We start from the raw sequence: 15,335 nt of genomic DNA, 5'->3' as shown, positions 1-15,335 counted from the left end.
CGGACTTTACTGGACTGAATCTTGCACTAAATATTATTCCCTTTATCATGTATCTGTACAATGTGGACAGCTCGATTGTAATCATGTATAGTCTTTCCACTAACTGGATAGCACGCAACAAAATGACCTCCTATTTACCTAATTGAAGACCTTTGAACTAACTTTAATGTGATATCTTGCACTGAATGTTGTACCCTTTATCCTTTACCTGTACATTGTCGATGGCTTGTTTGTATTCATGTACAGTCTTTTCTTTGACTGGATAGCATGCATGCAACAGAAAGCTTTTACCTGTACCTCAGCACACATGACGATAAACTAAACTAAACTAAACTAAACTAAACTAAACTAAACTAAACTAAACTAAACTGGACTGAACTGAACTGAACTAAACTCAACTCAACTCAACTCAACTCAACTCAACTCAACTCAACTCAACTCAACTGAAAATGAAAATGAAAATGAAAATGAAAATGAAATATAGAAAAATTCTTCTCATCAATAGTTCCATCTCTGAGTTACCAAATGATAAAACAAAATTAATTTGAGCTTAATATCGCAGGAACATTATGTTCACTGATTTCTATTGTATTTGAAAGATGTATCTATTTCCTTCTATCCAGGTATAACCCCTTTGGATTGATTCTGCATGCTTCACATTACCAGCATTATATAGTCTGAAGAAGGGTCTCGACCCAAAACATCACCCATTCCTTCTCTCCAGAGATGCTGCCTGTCCCACTGAGTTACTCCAGCATTTTGTGTCCATCTTCGTATAACACATATACCTCTAGCACATTGTTTATGAGTTTTATAGGCTTACTTCTGTACAGACAATCACATTCTTGTAATATTGGGATCGTGATGGTCAACCTTCCACCATGAGATCTGAGAAATATTCTTCTTATTCCTTTTTTTAATTTAAAAGCATCAAGGCTTTCAAGTATAATCTTTTTTACCTGCCTTTTCCTGGAGAAAAAGGAACTAAACTAAACCAAATTAGTGGAAGCATCCCCATCCACATCCACGCTATCTAGGCCAGTCAATACTCAGTAGGCTTCGATGACAATTAATTGGCAATTAAACACTGCTGAAGTTAAAAGCAGAGGATGTCTTACCAGGAATGGTCCCCAGCAGATGCAGGAGACACACATGACGGTGACTAGCTGGACCAACATCTCCACATGCTGGGACTTTCCCCTGCGATGGGGTTTGTTCTTGAAACGTGTCCTCAGCAAAGTCACGCCACTGACGGTGTTGCATATCAAGGAGATGCCCAGGGCGCCCAAACCCAGGAATGAGAAGAGGAGCAGAATCGCTCTCTCTTTGGCCAGGGTGACGTTCTGGGTCTTTAAAAAGCACCAGGTCTGGGTGCACTGTACGGTGTATTCTCCAACGTGCAGGATGGGCAGCAGGGCGACGCACAGGGCAAACGTCCAGATGGATCCCAGGATTATCTTGGCGCAGCGCGCCCTCATGTTGACGGAGTGGAAGAAAGGTTGCGTGATGCCCAGGCATCTCTCGATCGCCATGACGCTGCCCAGGAACAACGCAACCAGCCCAAAGAAAACCATGCAGGTCCCCAGTATGGAGCAGAGGTACCCGTAAGGGTCAAGTTCCTCCCAGTCCTTCCCCTGGGCGTAGATGCTGACCGTTATTGCCCCGGTGATGACATGCCCCAAGCAATCCGTGAAGACCAGCGAGCTGGCAAACAGCAGGAAGGAAGCTCTCCACTTCTGCCTGAACCTCTTGTAAGCCTTCACCAGAATGACGAAGGCAATGCTGTTGGATACAATCCCGATGGTCATGAAGATAATGGGGACCTTGACCGACACTAAGCATTTGGTGCAGTCATCACTGGTTGTGTTGGGGGTGGAGTCCGTCGAGCTGATGTTGGCTTCAGACATTGTCCAGCAGAGATGGGCACAAAGCTCTGGGGGTAACTCAGCGGGTCAGGCAGTATCTCTGGAGAACGTGGATGGGCGAGGTTTCTGGCCGGCATCATGTCCGATAAAAAGGATCCCTTGAAGATAGTTTGTCAAATCCCATCCTGTAGCAAGTTCCCAGCTCACAGATCTGTAAGTGATACAAAGTTAGCTTCAGCACTATTAACAGTCAAGAGAGTTTTATTGTCATGTGTCCCAGATAGGACAATGAAATTCTTACTTGCTGCAGCACAACAGAGTATGTAGCAGGAGATAAAGGTTCAGGGTGTCTATAGACCATAGACCATGTACACACAATAAATAAACAGATAAAGTGCAATAATAATAATAGGCTGTTATTGTTCAGAGCTTATTTGATGTCATGTTTAATAGTCTGATGGCTGTAGGGAATAAGCTGTTCCTTAAACCTGGACGTTACAGATTTCAGGCTCCTGTACCTTCTTCCCGATGGCAACGGTGAAATGAGTGTGTGGCCAGGATGGTGTGGGTCTCTGATGATGTTGGCTGCCTTTTTGAGGCAGTGACTACAATAGATAACCTTCGAGTAGTCACTATTGAGGTCAGAGCCGGTGAACACTACAACCTCCAAATGCGCTCTGAACTACATAGACTTTTGACTTTATGTACTATTATTGTTTGTATGTAGGTGTATATATATGTGTGTGTGTATGGATATGTATGTATATATATATGTATATCTATATAACTAAAAGTCTCATCTTGAGCACTTCCTGTCTGCGCTGTATATTGATTGTAGAAAAAACGCTACCCTGTTTCGCTGTGATTTTTTGGCCACCTTACTCACAGTCCTCCTCCGCAGAGCCAGCACCGAGGATTTTTCCCATCGGTTAAAATTGAAAAAGGTATGAGTGTTTAAAAAACCTTGCAATCAGCTGATTGGTCCTCTCGCCTGACAATCACCGCGATGAAGGTAACGCCCCTTCCGGGGGGGGGGGCGGGGGGGGGGGGGCGGGGGGAGGGGGGGGGGGGGGAGGTCTATAAAACCCCAGATGCCTGGACGTGTCAGTCACTCTGCAAGATCGCGAGGGAGACGCCACGACTTTCAATCTAAGCTGTGAATCAACTGAACCGTGAGTCTGCAATGTACTTGCAATAAATGATTTGGTAGCCCTTAATGACAAAGCCATGAGTTGTTTAGCCTGCTGCCCTGCCTGTGCTTGAAAGTGCAATGCTATATTAGGTCCGACTGTGTTTGGAAGGAATAAATGCTTTATTATGGCTGACTGTGTGTGTGTGTGTGTGTGTGTGTGTGTGTGTGTGTGTGTGTGTGTGTGTGTGTGTGTGTGTGTGTGTGTGTGTGTGTGTGTGTGTGTGTGTGTGTGTGTGTATAGGTGTACATATATATATATGATATATACACACACTGAACTTTTTTTCCTCATTTATTATAGTGTTTACAGTGTACTATATAACCATATAACCATATAACAATTACAGCAAGGAAACAGGTCATCTCGGCCCTTCTAGTCCGTGCCGAACACGTATTCTCCCCTAGTCCCATCTACCTGCACTCAGACCATAACCCTCCATTCCTTTCCCGTCCATATAACTATCCAATTTATTTTTAAATGATAAAATCGAACCTGCCTCCACCACCTTCACTGGAAGCTCATTCCACACAGCTGCCACTCTCTGAGTAAAGAAGTTCCCCCTCATGTTACCCCTAAACTTCTGTCCCTTAATTCTCAAGTCATGTCCTCTTGATTGAATCTTCCCTACTCTCAGTGTGAAAAGCTTATCCACGTCAACTTTGTCTATCCCTCTCATCATTTTAAAGACCTCTATCAAGTCCCCCCTTAACCTTCTGCGCTCCAAAGAATAAAGACCTAACTTGTTCAACCTTTCTCTGTAACTTAGTTGCTGAAACCCAGGCAACATTCTAGTAAATCTCCTCTGCACTCTCTCTATTTTGTTGACATCCTTCCTAAAATTAGGCGACCAGAATTGTACACCATACTCCAGAATTGGCCTCACCAATGCCTTGTACAATTTTAACATTACATCCCAACTTCTATACTCAATGCTCTGATTTATAAAGGCCAGCACACCAAAAGATTTATTTACCACCCTATCTACATGAGATTCCACCTTCAGGGAACTGTGCACAGTTATTCCCAGATCCCTCTGTTCAACTGCATTCCTCAATTAGCTACCATTTACCATGTACGTCCTATTTTGATTTGTCCTGCCAAGATGTAGCACCTCACACTTATCAGCATTAAACTCCATCTGCCATCTTTCAGCCCACTCTTCCAACTGGCATAAATCTCTCTGTAGACTTTGAAAATCTACTTCATTATCCACAACACCACCTGTCTTAGTATCATCTGCATACTTACTAATCCAATTTACCACACCATCATCCAGATCATTGATGTACATGACAAACAACAGTGGACCCAACACAGATCCCTGTGGCACCCCACTAGTCACCGGCCTCCAACCTGACAAACAGCCATCCACCATTACTCTCTGGCATCTCCCATTCAGCCACTGTTGAATCCATCTTGCTACTCCACCATTAATACCCAACAGTTGAACCTTCTTAACCAACCTTCCATGAGGAACCTTGTCAAAGGCCTTACTGAAGTCCATATATACAACATCCACTGCTTTACCCTCATCAATTTCCCGAGTTACCTCTTCAAAAAATTCAAGAAGATTAGTCAAACATGACCTTCCAGGTTCAAATCCATGTTGACTGTTCCTAATCAGACCCTGTTTATCCAGATGCTTATTTATATTATCTCTAAGTATCCTTTCCATTAATTTGCCCACCACTGACGTCAATAACAGGTCTATAATTGCTAGGTTTACTCTTAGATCCCTTTTTAAACAATGGAACAACATGCGCAGTACGCCAATCCTCCGGCACTATTCCCATTTCTAATGACATTTGAAATATTTCTGTCATAGCCCCTGCTATTTCTACACTAACTTTCCTCAATGTCCTAGGGAATATCCTGTCCGGACCTGGAGACTTATCCACTTTTATATTTTTCAAAAGTGTCAGTACTTCCTCTTCTTTAAATCTCATAGTTTCCATAGCTACTCTACTTGTTTCCCTTACCTCACATAATTCAATATCCTTCTCCTTGGTGAATACTGAAGAAAAGAAATTGTTCAATATCTCCCCCATCTCTTTTGGCTCTGCAGATAGCTGTCCACTCTGACTCTCTAATGGACCAATTTTATCCCTCGTTATCCTTTTGCTATTAATATAGCTGTAGAAACCCTTTGGATTTACTTTCACCTTACAAAGCAACCTCATATCTTCTTTTAGCTTTTCTAATTTCTTTCTTAAGATTCTTTTTACATTCTTTATATTCCTCAAGCACCTCATTTAATCCATGCTGCCTATAATTATTGTAGATCTCTCTTTTTCCGAAGGAAAGTGTCCAATTTCCCTTGAAAACCATGGCTCTTTCCAATTTTTACAATTTCCTTTCAACCAAACAGGGACATAAAGATTCTGTACTCTTAAAATTTCACCTTTAAATGTCCTCCATTTCTCTTCCACATCTTTCCCATAAAACAAAATGTCCCAATTCACGCCTTTTAAATCCTTTCGCATCTCCTCAAAGTTAGCTTTTCTCCAATCAAAAATCTCAACCCTAGGTCCAGTTCTGACCCTCTCCATAATTATATTGAAACTAATGGTATTGTGATCACTGGTCCAGAACTGTTCCCCAACGCATACCTCTGCCACCTGACCCGTCTCATTTCCTAACAGGAGGTCCAGCACTGCCCCTTCTCTAGTAGGTGCCTCTATGTATTGCTGCAAAAAACTATCCTGCACACATTTTACAAACTCCAAACCATCCAGCCCATTTACAGAATGTGTTCCCCAGTCTATGTGTGGAAAATTGAAATCTCCCACAATCACTACCTTGTGCTTACTACTAATATCTGCGATCTCCCTACATATTTGCTCTTCCAATTCTCGCTCCCCATTTGGCGGTCTATAATAATAATAATAATAATAATAAATACTTTATTGATCCCCTCAGGGAAATTCAGATGTCCAGAAGCTCCCAACCAACAAACCCACAGATTCAAAACGAACGCAGACAGAAAATACATAGAATACAATGTGGACACTACCTGAGAGCAATAAATACTTAAAAAGACCAATAATTAACAGTTAAAAATTAATAATTGCAAAATGCATCCCCCTACAGCCTAGCGGTCCGAATTATAAAATCTAATGGCTGCAGGGGTGAAGGACCTCCTGAACCGCTCCGTTCTACAGGGCAGGGAGAGGAGCCGGTTGTTGTTCCGAGTGCTCTTTTGACTCTCCAGAATTATATGGAGGGGATGCCCGGGGTTTTTCAGGATGACCTGCACCTTGTGCCTCATACGCCTCTCAAGCACCTCCATCCCAGAGTCTACTCTCCCCTCCAGCACTGAGCTAGCTCGTTTAACCAGTTTGACCAGCTTCCTATTGTTTTTTGCACTAATGCTGTTGCCCCAGCAGACAACAGCGTAGAAAATAACACTTGCAACCACAGTGTTGTAAAACATGTGCAGCATATCCTTACACACATTGAAGGATTTGAGCCTTCTGAGGAAAAAGAGTCTGCTCTGGCCTTTTTTGTAGAGGGAGTCAGAGTTGACAGACCAGTCCAGTTTGTTGTCAAGGTGCACTCCAAGGTATTTATATGTCTGCACCACCTCAATGTCAGCCCCTGCAGCGTTGACCGGCTGAAGGGGGAGCTTGGACCTGCCAAAGTTAACCACCATCTCTTTAGTCTTTGTTGTGTTCAGGGTGAGACAGTTGCACCCCTATAAGTGTTGCTACCCCTTTCCCATTTCTCAGTTCCACCCAAATAGCCTCCCTAGACGAGCCCTCTAATCTATCCTGCCAAAGCACTGCTGTAATATCTTCCCTGATAAGCAATGCAACACCTCCACCTCTTGCCCCTCCAATTCTATCACACCTGAAGCAACGAAACCCTGGAATATTTAGTTTCCAATCACAGCCCTCCTGCAACCATGTTTCACTGATCGCCACAACATCATACTTCCAGGTGTCAATCCAGGCTCTAAGTTCATCCACCTTTCTTACAATGCTCCTAGCATTAAAATATACACATTTAAGAAACCCACCTCCTCTTATTCTCTGTTTATTGTCTTTTTCTTCTCTCTCCCCTACATTTTGAGTCAGAGTGCTTCCCTTCTCTGCCTCCTGCCTCACACACTGACTGCTAGCTTTCCCTATTTGAGTCCCTCCCCCCAACCGTTCTAGTTTAAAGTCTCCCCAGTAGCCTTTGCAAATCTCCCCGCCAGGATATTGGTCCCCCTCGGGTTCAAGTGCAACCCGTCCTTTCTGTATAGGTCGCACCTTCCCTAAAAGAGGTCCCAATGATCCAGAAACTTGAATCCATGCCCTCTGCACCAGTCTTTCAGCCACGCATTTATCCTCCACCTCGCTCCATTCCTACTCTCACTGTCGCGTGGCACAGGTAGTAATCCTGAGATTGTTACCTTTGTGGTCCTTCTCCTTAACTCTCTTCCTAACTCCCTAAATTCTCCTTTCAGGTCCTCTTCGCTTTTTCTACCTATGTCGTTGGTACCTATATGTACCACGACCTCAGGCTCCTCTCCCTCCCATTTCAGGATACCTTGGACACGTTCAGACACATCCCTGACCCTGGCACCAGGGAGGCCAACTACCATCCGGGTCTCCTGTCTGCGTCCACAGAATCGCCTATCCGACCCCCTGACTATAGAGTCCCCTATTACAATTGCCCTCCTCTTCTTGTCCTATGTTTACATATTGTGTTGTGCTGCAACAAGTAAGAATGTCATTGTTCTATCTGGGACAGGTGACAATAGAACACTCTTGACTCTTGATTTACAGTCTGTGTGACGGAACAATAAGGTAATAAAAATGACCAAAATGCTGGAGTAACTCAGCGGGTCAGGCAGCATCTCTGGAGAAAGAGGTGACTTTTCAGGTCGAGACCCTTCTTCAGACTGATTGTGTGGAGTAAGGGGGGGGGGGGGGGGGGCCAGCAACTGGAAGCAAGAAAAGACCAGGAGAAATCAGGGCCGGAAACAGGGCTCTGGAGTAACTCAGCAGGTCATAGGGTCAAAAGCAATAGGAGAAGAATACGGCCATTCGGCCCATCAAGTCTGCTCCGCCATTCAATCATGGCTGATCTATCTCTCCGTCCTGACCCCATTCTCCTGTCTTCTCCCCATAACCTCTGACACCCGTACTAATCAAGGTCAGGCAGCATCTGTAGAGGGAATGTATAGGGCGCCTTTTGAGTCGGGTCCCTTCTTGAGACTCCTATAATTTGGGTTGGACTCTTCTTCAGACCGAATGTAATAATGCAGGAACTGCAGATGCTGGTTTATACAAAAGGTAGACACAGAATGGTTGAGTAACTCAGTAGTGTTAAGGAACTGTAGATGCTGGAAAATCGAAGGTACACAAAAATGCTGGAGAAACTCAGCGGGTGCAGCAGCATCTATTGTGCAAAGAAAATAGGCAACGTTTCGGGCCGAAACCCTTCTTCAGGCGCAATAGGTCAGGTACAGAGATGCTGAGTAAAGGGCCTATCCCACTTGGGCGTCATTTGCGCGTCATATACGCGACATCCTAAATATTGGTTGAGGCGTGGTGGCGCGCGGTGAGGCGTGGTGGTGTATGCAGTGACGTGCGGTAATGCACGGTGCTTCCATATCGCCCCAGGATTTTGAAATGTTCAAATGTTCAAATTCCTCGCGCGCCACCTGCGTGACGTATCCCTTGCTCACGCTGACGTACCGACGGTGTACGTGTAGCGTGTGGTGATGCATGGTTGCGCACGGTGACGCACGAACATTGCCTATGCTCATTTATAATGCGCCACCGTGCGGCAACGTCCGTAACCATGCGCCGCCCGCGTACGGCGTCGGCGCGCCATTTGTGCGCCGCACCACGTGATATAAAGCGCGCCGAGTTTTGAAAAGTTTTCACTGGGAAAATCCTTGCCACGGAGATTGGACTAAGATAACACTACAGTACGAACGACTTCACAAATGGCTCCCAAAAGAAGCAGGGCCCTCACTGGGCGTACGACTGTCGTACTTGCTAGACAATTTTCACAATGACAGTCGCGCGACCGTCACTGCCAGCCTGCCGCGTAAATGACGCGCAAATGACGCCCAAGTGCGACAGGCCCTTAACTCCAGCATTTTGTGCCTACCCTTCTTGAGACTGATGGATTAGGGGGACCAATATCTGACTACAATCATAACCTTTAAGAAACGTTTTTCAAGGTACAAGGTACTGTTCTACGATGTTGTTGGAAAGCTGGAAGGTGCGGAAACGATTTACAAGGTTGTTGCCAGGACTTGAGGGCCAGAGCTACAGTAAGAGGTTGAGCAGGCTAGGGCTGTAATCCTTGGAGTGCAGGAGGATGGGGTTGGGGGGGGGGGGGACCTTATAGATATAGGGGATAAGATCCGGAGGGACTCGATCAGTCTTTTACCCAGAGTAGGGGAATCAAGAACCAGAGGACATAGGTTTAAGGTGAGAGGATTTAATAAGAACATGAGGGGTAACTTTTTCACACAAAGGGTGGTGGGTGTATGGAACGAGCTGCCGGGGGAGGTAGTTGAGGCAGCCACTATCACATTTAAGAAACAGTTAGACAGGTACATGGATGGGACAGAATTGGAGGGATATGGGCCAAACGGTGGCAGGTGGGACTATTGTAGATGGGACATGTTGGTCGGTGTGGGCAAGTTGGGCGGAGGGGTCTTTTTTTTCTCGACTCTCTATGTACAGAGGGACGTTGGTGTGTTATCCAGAGAGTTAACATTCGGATCCAGCAGGGCTTTGGTGTATCAGTCGACGTTACAAATAACGTTCAGCTCTAATTCCGAATTAACTGAATTTGTTGAATTTGTTGATGCAGTCTCGACCTGAAACCATGCCTTGTCCTCCACAGATGCTGCTCGACCCGCTGAGTTCCTCCAACTGTTTTTTTTCCTTCTCGATTACAACATCTGCAGTCTCCTTTAAACCCCCCCTCCCCCCCCTCCCCCCACCACATAGTATTACCCAAGTGAATTGTCACGTGTCTCTCCAGGGAATGATGCCGACTCCGCCACTGTTTTCTACAGAGGGATGGATTCCCATGCAGTCAGTCGCTGTTTGGAACACTTCGATAAGAAGGGTCTCGGAGATTGTTATGGGTTTGGACACGCTGGAGGCAGGAAACATGTTCCCGATGTTGGGGGGAGTCCAGAACCAGGGGCCACAGTTTAAGAATAAGGAGTAAGCCATTTAGAACGGAGATGAGGAAACACTTTTTTATCACAGAGAGTGGTGAGTCTGTGGAATTCTCTGCCTCAGAGGGCGGTGGAGGCCGGTTCTCTGGATGCTTTCAAGAGAGAGCTAGATAGGGCTTTTAAAGATAGCGGAGTCAGGGAATATGGGGAGAAGGCAGGAACGGGGTACTGATTGGGGATGATCAGCCATGATCATATTGAATGGTGATGCTGGCTCGAAGGGCCGAATGGCCTACTCCTGCTCCTATTGTTTATTGAAGCGTCACCCATTCCTTCCCTCCAGAGATGCTGCCTGTCCCGCTGAGTTACTCCAGCGTGTTGTGTATATCTTCGAGAGAATACTTAATTTATTTTGTTCTATATCTCTCTATATCTCTCGTTTCCCTTTATCCTGACTCTCAGTCTGAAGAAGGGTCTCGACCCGATACATCACCTATTCCATTATATTTCATGCTGCCTGTCCCGCTGAGTTACTCCAGCATGTTGTGCCTGTCTTCAGAATACATTAACTCGCTCTTTCAAATAAAGCAACAAAAAAATCCCCAAAATACACGCATCAACTATTCAGAAGCTAGATTGCAAAAATATTATACATATTTGCAACTGTAAAATGTACAAGCAGGGGCAATGCAGAGACTCTGCCCTGACCTGAAACGTCATCTATTCCCTTTTCTCCACAGATGCTGCCTGGCCTGCTGAGTTACTACAGCTTCTTGTGCCTAATCCTCTGCTGAAACATTAAGATTTAGTCGTGGACTAGTTGCAAGCAAAGATACAATAGACAATAGGTGCAGGAGTAGGCCATTCAGCCCTTTGAGCCAGCACCGCCATTCAATGTGATCATGGCTGATCATCCCCAATCAGTACCCCGTTCCTGCCTTCTCCCCATATCCCCTGACTCCGCTATTTTTAAGAGCCCTATCTAGCTCTCTCTTGAAAGCATCCAGAGAACCTGCCTCCACCGCCCTCTGAGGCAGAGAATTCCACAGACTCACAATTCTCTGTGAGAAAAAGTGTTTCCTCGTCTCCGTTCTAAATGGCTTACCCCTTATTCTTGAACTGTGGCCCCTGGTTCTGGACTCCCCCAACATCGGGAACATTTTTCCTGCCTCTAGCGTGTCCAAACCCTTAACAATCTTATATGTTTCAATGAGATATCCTCTCATCCTTCTAAACTCCAGAGTGTACAAGCCCAGCCGCTCCATTCTCTCAGCATATGACAGTCCCGCCATCCCGGGAATTAACCATGTAAACCTACACTGCACTCCCTTAATAGCAATGCTAGATCATCAACCGACTCCAACTGGTCCAGAACGCAGCTGCCCGACTCATCACCCACACCAAATCCTGGCATCACATCACTTCAGTCCTCAAAAAACTTCACTGGCTTCCCATCTCCCACCGGATCACCTACAAAATCCTGGTCCTCACCTACAAAGCCCTCCACCATCTGGCCCCCCCCCATATCTCACTGACCTCCTCTCCCCCTACCAACCCTCACAGTCCCTCAGATCCACATCAGCCGGTCTCCTCTCCATCCACAAGTCCAACCTCCGCAGTTTTGGGGACAGAGCCTTCTCCAGGGCAGCTCCCAGGCTCTGGAACTCCCTCCCCCAACTGATCCGCAATTCCATGTCCCTCACCATCTTCCAGTCCCGCCTCAAGACCCATCTCTTCACCTCTGCCTATCCTTAGCCCCACGTCCCCCTCCCTTTTCATCTGTGCATTAATTGCCTCATACTGTGTTTTGTATTGAATTCTGTCTTTACTTTGTGTACTAGTCATGTCTCTACTATTTATTTCATTCCCCTTACATGTTTTTCCTCTACATGCTCAATTTTTGTAAGGTGTCCTTGAGACTCTTGAAAGGCGCCCATAAATAAAATTTATTATTATTATTATTAGATGAGTATATTTGCTCCTCTAGTACTCCTCTAGTATCTTTGGTTGCAAGATTGCAGTATGGCAACTGTCCCCGACCTGAAACGTTGTCTATCCATTCCCTTTGTAGATGCTGCCTGATCCGCTGGGTTTCTCCAGCACTTTTGTGTTTAGCTGGAGATTGCAGAAATGGACTCGTTGTTGACACAAGCCGGTGAGAGGGGGGTAAAAAAAGTTACAAAGTGCTGCAGTAACTCGACGGGTCAGGCAGCACCTCTGGAGAACATGGATCGATGACGTTTCGGGTCGGGACCCTTCTACAGTCTTCGTTTGGGAGGTTTAAGAATAAGGGGTAAGCCATTGAGAACGGAGATGAGGAAAGACATTTTTCTCACAGAGATTTGTGAGTCTGTGGAATTCTCTGCCACAGACTCTGCCACAGGTGGAGGCCGGTTCTCTGGATACTTTCAAACATAGAAACATAGAAACTAGGTGCAGGAGGAGGCCATTCGGCCCTTCGTGCCACCACATCCATTCATTGTGATCATGGCTGATCGTCCCCTATCAATAACCCGTGCCTGCCTTCTCCCCATATCCCTTGACTTCACTAGCCCCTAGAGCTCCATCTAACTCTCTCTTAAATCCATCCAGTGACTTGGACTCCACTGCCCTCTGTGGCAGGGAAGAGAGAGCTAGATGGGGCTCTTAAAGATAGTGGAGTCAGTGGATATGGGGAGAAGGCAGGAACGGGGAACTGATTGTGGATGATCAGCCATGATCACATTGAATGGCGGTGCTGGCTCGAAGGGCCGAATGGCCTACTCCTGCAGCTATTGTCTATTGTCTATTTTCTTTGAAACTTTAAAAGTCAAAGAGTTTTATCATGCACGGAACCTGGCCCTTCCACACTCGCCCACACCGACCAACATGTCCCATCTACACTAGTCCCACCTGCCAGCGTTTGGCTCACGTCTCTCAAAGCCTGCCCTATCCATGTACCTTTCCAAATGTATTTGACATGTTGTTATAGTCCCAGCCTCAGCTATCCCCTCCGGCAGCTAGTTCCAAACACCCACCACCCTCTGACTGGAAAATCTGCGCCTCGGCTTCTTGCTAAACCTTCCCCCCCCCCCTCGCCCTAAACCTGTGTCCTCTTGATTCCCCAACTCGGGGTAAAACACTCCGTGCATTCGCCCCGTGAAAATTATTCGTAAAGTTTTCTAAGTCTCCATAAATCTCTATAAATTTAGCGTTCTAACTATAAATCACCCCTGGGTCTCCTGCGCTCCACGGAATGGTGTGGTATTTTATCAAATATCTTCTTTTTTTAATGTATACCCCTCATTGCATAATTACACAGCATTTCAGTGTCGACGCACTTGTAGACATTCCAAGACAGTGGGACTTTAAAACACATTTGGACAGGTCCACGGATAGGATGGGTTAAAGAGAGATCTGGACCCAACGCGGCCAAATGGGACTCGCGTGGATGGGGCATCTTGGTCGGCATGGGAGAGTGGGGCCGAAGGGCCTGCTTCCCTGCTGTATCACTCTTTGCTCTCTATGTTTCAAAACCGCCCCAAAATAAGCGACCCGACCTGAAACGACACCTATCCACGGTCTCCAGATGCTGCCTGACCCGCTGAGTTACTACAGCACTTTGAGTCTTTCTTCCCCCCCCCCCCCCCCCCCCCACCCCCCTCCCTCACCCCAAGAAAATAAACACAGAATTGTAATCAGAATTCCCACTGTTTTTTTTTATGTATAGAGCAAAACACAAAGTGCTGGAGGAACTCAGCGGGTCAGGCAACATCTGCAGAGGGAATGGACAGGCGACGTTTCGGTTTGGGACTCTCCTTCAGTTTGTTAAGTCTGAAGAATAGTCTCGACCCGAAACGCCACCCATTCCTTCCCTCCAGAGATGCTGCCTGTCCCGCTGAGTTACTCCAGCACTCTGTGTCTCTCTTTGGTACAAACCAGCGTCTGCAGTTCTTCGTTTTCTTCGAGACTACTTGTCATTAAACCATTCCCGTTTTCTATAGCGCAGGAAGGAACTGCAGATGCTGGTTTACACCCAAGAAAGACACAACGTGCTGGAGTAACTCAGCGGGACAGGCAGCGTCTCTGGAGAGAAGGAATGGGTGACTTTATTTCTGGTCGAGACCCTTCTTCAGACTCACTGGCCACAGCAAGACTCACAGCCTGAAGAAAGGTCCCATTCCTTCTCTCCAGAGGTGCTGCCTGACCCGCTGAGTTAACTCCAGCATTTTGCGTCTCCCTTCAGTTTTCTGCGGGATAGAGGCAATATAAGGTGAATAATGCTCACGGTTTTCGCCCCCCGAGCCGTCAGATTCCGACGCGGCTGTCTTGTGCGGAGCTGTGTAGCCGGCGAGAGTAGTCGCGGTGTCTGGGCTCCCAACCTGTGTTGTTGGGCTTGGCCGGGCTGGGAGCCTGCTCTCCAAACAGTACCGTCACGTTGCCAGCTGTGGTTACACCTCTCCTCGCCAGCGGCCAAGTCACTCCGACAGCAAAGATCAGAGAGCGATCCTTGCTCCACCCTGAGGACGTACGCCCGTCTCTCAACACGAACAAAATTACCAAAAACTATAGGAAAACATGCCGGAGTAACTCAGCGGGTCAGGCAGCATCTCCGGAGAGTAGGAAATAGGTGACGTTTCGGGTCGAGACCCTTCTTCAGGCGATGACCTTAAGGGGTTGGACAGGCTAGATGCAGGAAGATTGCTCCCGATGTTGGGGAAGTCCAGGACAAGGGGTCACAGCTTAAGGATAAAGGGGAAAATCCTTTAAAACCGAGATGAGAAGAACTTTTTTCACACAGAGAGTGGTGAATCTCTGGAACTCTCTGCCACAGAGGGTAGTCGAGGCCAGTTCATTGGCTATATTTAAGAGGGAGTTAGATGTGGCCCTTGTGGCTAAGGGGATCAGAGGGTATGGAGAGAAGGCAGGTACGGGATACTGAGTTGGATGATCAGCCATGATCATATTGAATGGCGGTGCAGGCTCGAAGGGCCGAATGGCCTACTCCTGCACCTAATTTCTATGTTTCTATGTTTCTATGATCAAGGAAGAGTGGAGCCCACAATGGTCCATTGTTGGTTGTGGGCTAGTTGATAACGAGTTATACAGGCAGTGAAACTCAACGGGACATTAGTGCAGATAGACACAAGAATGCTGGAG

The 15,335-nt window shown here is 46.5% G+C and overlaps 1 protein-coding gene across 1 annotated transcript in view; it reads right to left on the bottom strand.

Annotated features, from left to right (window-relative positions):
* Nucleotides 1-14,670, bottom strand: part of ptgfr (prostaglandin F receptor) — a 37,960-nt gene extending 23,290 nt beyond the window's left edge. Inside the window, exons 1-2 of the mRNA XM_033029052.1 lie at nucleotides 14,464-14,670; nucleotides 1,119-2,076 (exon numbers count right to left, since the gene is read on the bottom strand). Of these exons, the coding sequence (XP_032884943.1) occupies nucleotides 1,119-1,907 (789 nt within the window). The 5' untranslated portion in view covers nucleotides 1,908-2,076; nucleotides 14,464-14,670. The remainder of the gene's footprint in view (nucleotides 1-1,118; nucleotides 2,077-14,463) is intronic.
* Nucleotides 14,671-15,335: the final 665 nt, after the last annotated feature.

The sequence above is a fragment of the Amblyraja radiata genome, chromosome 10, assembly GCF_010909765.2.
Source record: "Amblyraja radiata isolate CabotCenter1 chromosome 10, sAmbRad1.1.pri, whole genome shotgun sequence".
NCBI classification, from domain to species: domain Eukaryota; kingdom Metazoa; phylum Chordata; class Chondrichthyes; order Rajiformes; family Rajidae; genus Amblyraja; species Amblyraja radiata.
This window is presented reverse-complemented; position numbering and strand designations above follow the sequence as displayed.